Below are 6,000 nucleotides of genomic sequence, written 5' to 3' on the forward strand. Positions count from 1 at the left end.
GCCTTGAGGCCCCCAGTGGGTCCAGGATTCTAGAGATTTTGTAGGCTTAAAATGAGGTCTACCGAGTAGACACTTTTACATTTTCTAAACGAAACTATGATTTACCCTAACTTTGACAGTTTTTTTTGGGGGGGGGGGGGGGTGCACCCCCCTTAAATCCGCCACTGCCAGTTCTGGTAATAATGAGCCTTACAAACAAAGACTTTGTTGTAACCTGCTTTGTCAGCTTGGACCACTATATAAATTGATCCTGTAATCGACCTAATTCTTCTTTCACCTCTCAATTATTGAAGACAGAAGGATAGAGCAAAGTGATACGCGGAGCACGATTTCTACCATTGACCTTGATCTTGCTCAAATGACCTTGGATAAATGTGTAGACGAACTCTCAGTTCATTAGCAATTTTTGATTGATGTTTATGATCAAGACACAAATTTTGCACTTTCTCTGCAAGTGGCTTGAATTTACGCAAACTTAGGTAAAGGTTACAGTACACCAGTAGATACCCTTTTTGCTCCTATATGGCATATATATATTTAATCATAAAAGAACAAGATGTGTTTGTGAAACACTGATGCCCCCGTATGGCAGCTTATGGCAAAGGTTAAAGTTTCTTAAATGCAAGTCAAACTCCAGGTTAAGGAATCAAAAATGTTGGTACCCAAAGAAAGGTCTTGTCTCGAGGAATATACCTGTGAAATATAAAAGCCCTAGTACATCCTGTTGAAAAGTTATGGCGAAGGTTAAAGGTTTTTTTAAAACTAAGTAAAACGGCAAGGTCAAGGTCAAATGGTGCCCAAGAGAAGTTCTTGTCACAAGTGATACACATGATCGTGAAATGTGAAAGCCCTAGAAGCAAACGTTCAAATGTTATGGCCAATATTAAAAAAATTTAAAAGTAGGTCAAACTCCAAGGTCAAGGTCAATGCAAAAATTGTTGGTATCCAAAGGTAGGTCTTGTCACAAGGAATAAACATGTGAAGTATGAAAGCTCTAACTCCAACCGTTCATAAGTTATAGCCAAAGTTAAAGATTTTCAAAAGTAGATTAAACTTCAAGGTCAAGGTCAAAGGGTCAGAGTTGTTGGTATTTGAAGGAAGGTCTTGTCACAAGAAATGCATATGTGAAGTATGAAAGCCCTAACACCAACTGTTCATAAGATAGGGCCAAGGTTAAAGTTTTTCAAAAGGAGGTCAAACTCCAAGGTCAAGGTCATAGGGTCAAAGTTGTTGGTATCTAAAGAAAGATCTTCTCACAAGGAATACATATGTGAAGTATGACAACCCTAGCACTAACTGTTCAAAAGTTATGGCCAAGGTTAAAATTTTTCAAAATTGAAGTAGGTCAAACTCCAAGGTCAAGGTCAAAAGTCAAATATGATGGTACCCAAAGAAAGGTCTTGTCATAAGGAGTACACATGTGAAGTATGAAAGACCTAGCTCGAATTGTTCCAAAGTTATAGCCAAGGTTAAAGTTTTTTCAACAGTAGGTCAAACTCCAAGGTCAAGGTCAAAAGGTCAAAGACGTTGGTATCTAAAGAAAGGCCTTCTCACAAGAATACACTTGTGAAGTTTGAAAGCCCAGGCTTCAAGTGTTCAAAAGTTATGGCCAAGGTTAAGGTCTCAAAAAAAATTGCAAAAGTGGGTCAAACTCCAAGGTCAAGGTCAAAAGGTCAAATATGATGGTACCCAAAGAAAGGTCTTGTCACAAGGAATACACATGTGAAATATGAAAGTCATAGGGCCAACCAATCAAAAGTTATGGGCAAGGTTAAAGTTTTTGCGGACAAACAGACAGACAGACAGACGGACGGACAGGGAAAAGCTATATGCCCCCGAATCTTTGACTACGGGGACATAAAAAGAAAATGCAAGTTTCCAAATTTCATTTAACACAAGCGCTTTCTGGATTTAACAATCCATCTTCAGGTGTACATACTTTGAACTAATTTGTTTTGCAAAACAAATCAGTTCAAAGTATGTACACCTGAAGACGGATTGTTAAATCCAGAAAGCGCTTGTGTTAAATGAAATTTGGAAACTGTGCATTTTCTCTTTCTTTTATGATTATTTTTACTGTGTGACATCATCTTTTAACTATTCTTGAATATATATATATATATATATATATATATATATATATATATATATATATATATAATTCCAAGAAGACAGGCATGATAAAATTCCAAGAATTCTTTTGTTACAATTTATATACCTTTCTTTAAAGGGAAGAAAGAGTCATATGATCTCTTTGAGTGCAGTGTGCACTGAATGGCGTTCGCTGTGAAAATAGAAGCCAAGGGCTTGCTTTATTAATCTAAACTAGGTTTTCCAGTTTTAAAACATAGCTTGTTCTTTGTATGGAGTGAAGCCTTTTCACATTTCCTTGGTGTTTTTTTTTTAGTGTAAGGTAAGAAAATATGATGAATCTTTATTTCATATTAGTTACAAGTAACAAAATTTATCTGAAAAGCACATTGTTAAGAAACTTTATTGGCATCTCAAATGAAGTATTCTTTGACATTGCTTATCTTTGAAGGAGGATGGACTCCCCACATTTATCTGAAGCTGTTTTTGTGGGACTGTGTAATTACATAGGGACTTCACGTCAAATATCCATGAGGAGAGAAGTATGGGACATTAGACAGAGTATTACTAATCAAGTAAACAAGGAGGAGGATAACTACGAAATGTGGAGTGGAAGTCGAAAGGAGGGATTCAGACTTGCCTCGTCTGATATGGATTGGATGTTCTCCCCAAAAGATCACAGAGTGATATGGAACTTATGTCAGATTAAGTACTATACCCTACTCAGTAAAACGCTGATTTTATCTGAGTGTCAGATGAGTCCCCCAGGGTTTGTTTTACTGCAGTTATTATCGCCATCATACCGAGGTTTCTTGAGAGAAATCATATCTGCATGTGTCGAAATGGAAAGCAGATATTATATATCTAGCTCTATATACAGACAGATAACTTGTTCCAAAGTATTCCCTTTCGCTACCGTTCATGGTCCGTGTGGTAGCAGTAATTATGGGATTGCCGGAGTGGAATGTGATGCCGCACAGTGCCTGACATGTGACATTTGGCCACCTATTGCTTCTTCATTTATTACTAGAAGTTCAAGCTGGCCAGAATCGCACATTCTAGGAGATATAGTTAAAGGTGGATGTCATTTTGTAGCAATTGGACACAAGCTATCTGTACACGAAGACAAAGAATGGAGGATATCCTTTTCCTTGGCAGAGCAGAAGCTTGTATACTCGATGAACCATTGTCAATTTTTGACGTATGCTTTATTAAAACTGTTCCTGAAAAATGTTATAAACAGTGAAACAGAAGAAAAACTACTTTGTTCCTACCACATGAAAACAGCAGTTTTCTGGGTTATCCAGCAAAACATCGTCCCCATCTGGTCTCCACAAAATCTTTTAGAATGTTTCTGGATCTGCTTTAAAATGATTCTTAAATGGGTGTATGATGGGGTCTGTCCTAACTTTTTTATTCCAGAAAATAACATGTTTCTCTGTAAGATCCACGGGCATGCGCAGAAAACCTTACTTATAAGGCTTTGTGGTCTGTATGAGAAAGGAAATGTATCTCTTCAACATATTCCATCCATAAGATGCAATATTTTACATGCTCTTCAAAATCCAAGCAGCTTTGTCAGTGTAGATGAACATCTTCTCCTACCAGACACAAACTTTGATGTTGAAATGTTTACTGAAATTGCAACCGTGAATTTTCACCGCATTCCACACTTAAATACATGTTGGAAGCATTTAAAAGCAATAAGTGTTTTAAGAAATTCAAACTTGACAAAGTGTCAGTTTCTCACAATTTAAAACCTTACTGCCATTGTTTTGCAAGACATGGCCTTTATTTTACAAAATTCCCGCCTTCACTCTGGTTCAACAAGAGGAATTTACATTACAAATGAACGAATATGCAACCTGCTGAAAATGGCAGTTAAATTAGGATCTATTTCAGATATGTTGTACATTGCAATGTTTTACTGCAAAATATTTAGGTACTCCGAAGCCTTGCGTATTTTACAGGTAACAAAGGTACGATTTTCAAAGCCTTGGTTGTTATATACTATATATACGTAAACTCGGAGAAGTACACTGAGGCTATGGGGGGAAAGTCTTGGCTTAAAAAGTTACGAGAAGCTGTGGCATGGGATATTAAGCTTCGTAATGATGTATGTTACATTGATGACTTGTTGATAGAACAACAAACTAGTTTGAAAAGCAAATGGCACATGTTAACCATTCCACCATTTGTTATGTTACATATGTTAGAAATTTTGTGTTACAAACACATTGACATAAATAGATTACCAGTAGCGCTAAATGACCTTGAGATCCTGGTACACAGAGACCAGGGCGTATTCATACCTCACCCATACAGAGACATATCATGGGAGATACTTGGAATCTGTCAACAGATCTCGGGGAACCTTGAGGCGGCTCTCTACTCCTATAGACAATCTCTTAACCAGTATCCAAGGCATGTGATACAGACCGCCACACTTATGAGAATACAGGACATCCAAAGTCAAATAAAATCCAGCAGTACTTTAGGAAAAATATTTGAAACAAGGGAAAGTAAAGCTTAAGAATAAATGGGAATTAGGTGTAGACTTTAGCTGAACATAGTGTCCATTGCACAGATTCATCATTAATAGGGTAGAGAAACTTACCAAACAATACTTTTCTATGGGAATCTCCGCAAAAATCATTCTTTGGTTAAAATAATGGAAGAAATCCATAAGTGGTTTGTGCTATAACTGAATCCAACTAATTCTATCCAGTCCAGCAGATTTGTGAGTGAGACATACACGATAACCACCAAGCCAACCTGTAACATTTTAGTCTTGTTTGTGCTGTGACCCTTGGATAACTGGACATTTTAAATTATTTCAGGAAAGTTACCCAGTTGTTTTGTCTCTAAAGTACACATTTGTAGCCACTTGCTACAAAGAAACTGTTTTTCAGGGTGCTTCGATTTACCCAAAAGAAATCAAATGGAATCCAAAAGTACCCAAAAGAAACTTATAATGACTCAAATGAACAGCAAAATGTACGTTAAATTGACTAGTTGGAGTAAATAAATAAATAAATATATACATAAATATTTTAAGGTCATATACGATAAGATACTTGACACTTAAGGGACGATCATTTGATTCTGAGGAGGAGGGAAGGGGGAGGCTCTTTTTTGCTTGTCGAAAATCTTAGCTGAAAGTTACAATTCCAGACCGTAGCCCTCCCCCTTTCCCCAAATTTTTGGTCAAAATAGTTATGTACAAACTTCCGTATAACGAGTTTTCTTGGCGTTAGCTTGCTCAAAGGTATGCCAATAATTTCAGCATAACTTAATTTAGCAGACAGACTTCCAACACTTTGCAAAAGGGTACTAAGAAGAATACTGAATATTTTAGAGATTAAGATTTTAGCGGGCTACTATCAACATGCTAAAATAAAGCAAAGTTAGAATCCCGCTAAAATTACCCGCTATACAGTAGTATCTAGTGTAGTAATTTTCTAGTAAATGCTCTGAATTTAGGATTGTCGAATGAACTTGTCAAATATTTCAGCGCCAAAATGGAAGACACATCTATTTTCCGAGCACCCTCCCCCAATTAAAGTTTTTATGTCTTTTGTATTATCTAAGTTATAGAATGCGCACTTTAATTATAACATTGATAAAACAAGATGTGTTTGTGAAACACTGATGCCCCCGTATGGCAGCTTATGGCGAAGGTTAAAGTTTCTTCAAATGCAAGTCAAAATCCAGGCCAAAAGATAAAAAATGTTGATACCCAAAGAAAGGTCTTGTCTCGAGGAATACACCCGTGAAATTTGAAAGACCTAGATACAACTGTTCAAAGGTTATGGCGAAGATTAAAGTTTTTTAAATAAAAGTCAAACGTCAAGGTCAAGGTCAAAGTGGTTGGTATCCAAAGGAAGATCTTGTCACAAGGATTATATA

General features: G+C 36.7%; 1 protein-coding gene across 1 annotated transcript; it reads left to right on the forward strand.

Annotated features, from left to right (window-relative positions):
- Positions 1-2,546: 2,546 nt before the first annotated feature.
- Positions 2,547-3,848, forward strand: LOC133200837 (uncharacterized). The gene has a single exon (XM_061336653.1). The coding sequence runs from the start codon at positions 2,547-2,549 to the stop codon at positions 3,846-3,848; it is 1,302 nt and encodes a 433-aa protein (XP_061192637.1).
- The last annotated feature ends 2,152 nt before the right edge of the window (positions 3,849-6,000 follow it).

Source organism: Saccostrea echinata, unplaced genomic scaffold (genome assembly GCF_033153115.1).
Source record: "Saccostrea echinata isolate AGI-Se365-2 ecotype Australia unplaced genomic scaffold, CSIRO_AGI_Sech_v1 ptg000041l, whole genome shotgun sequence".
NCBI lineage: Eukaryota > Metazoa > Mollusca > Bivalvia > Ostreida > Ostreidae > Saccostrea > Saccostrea echinata.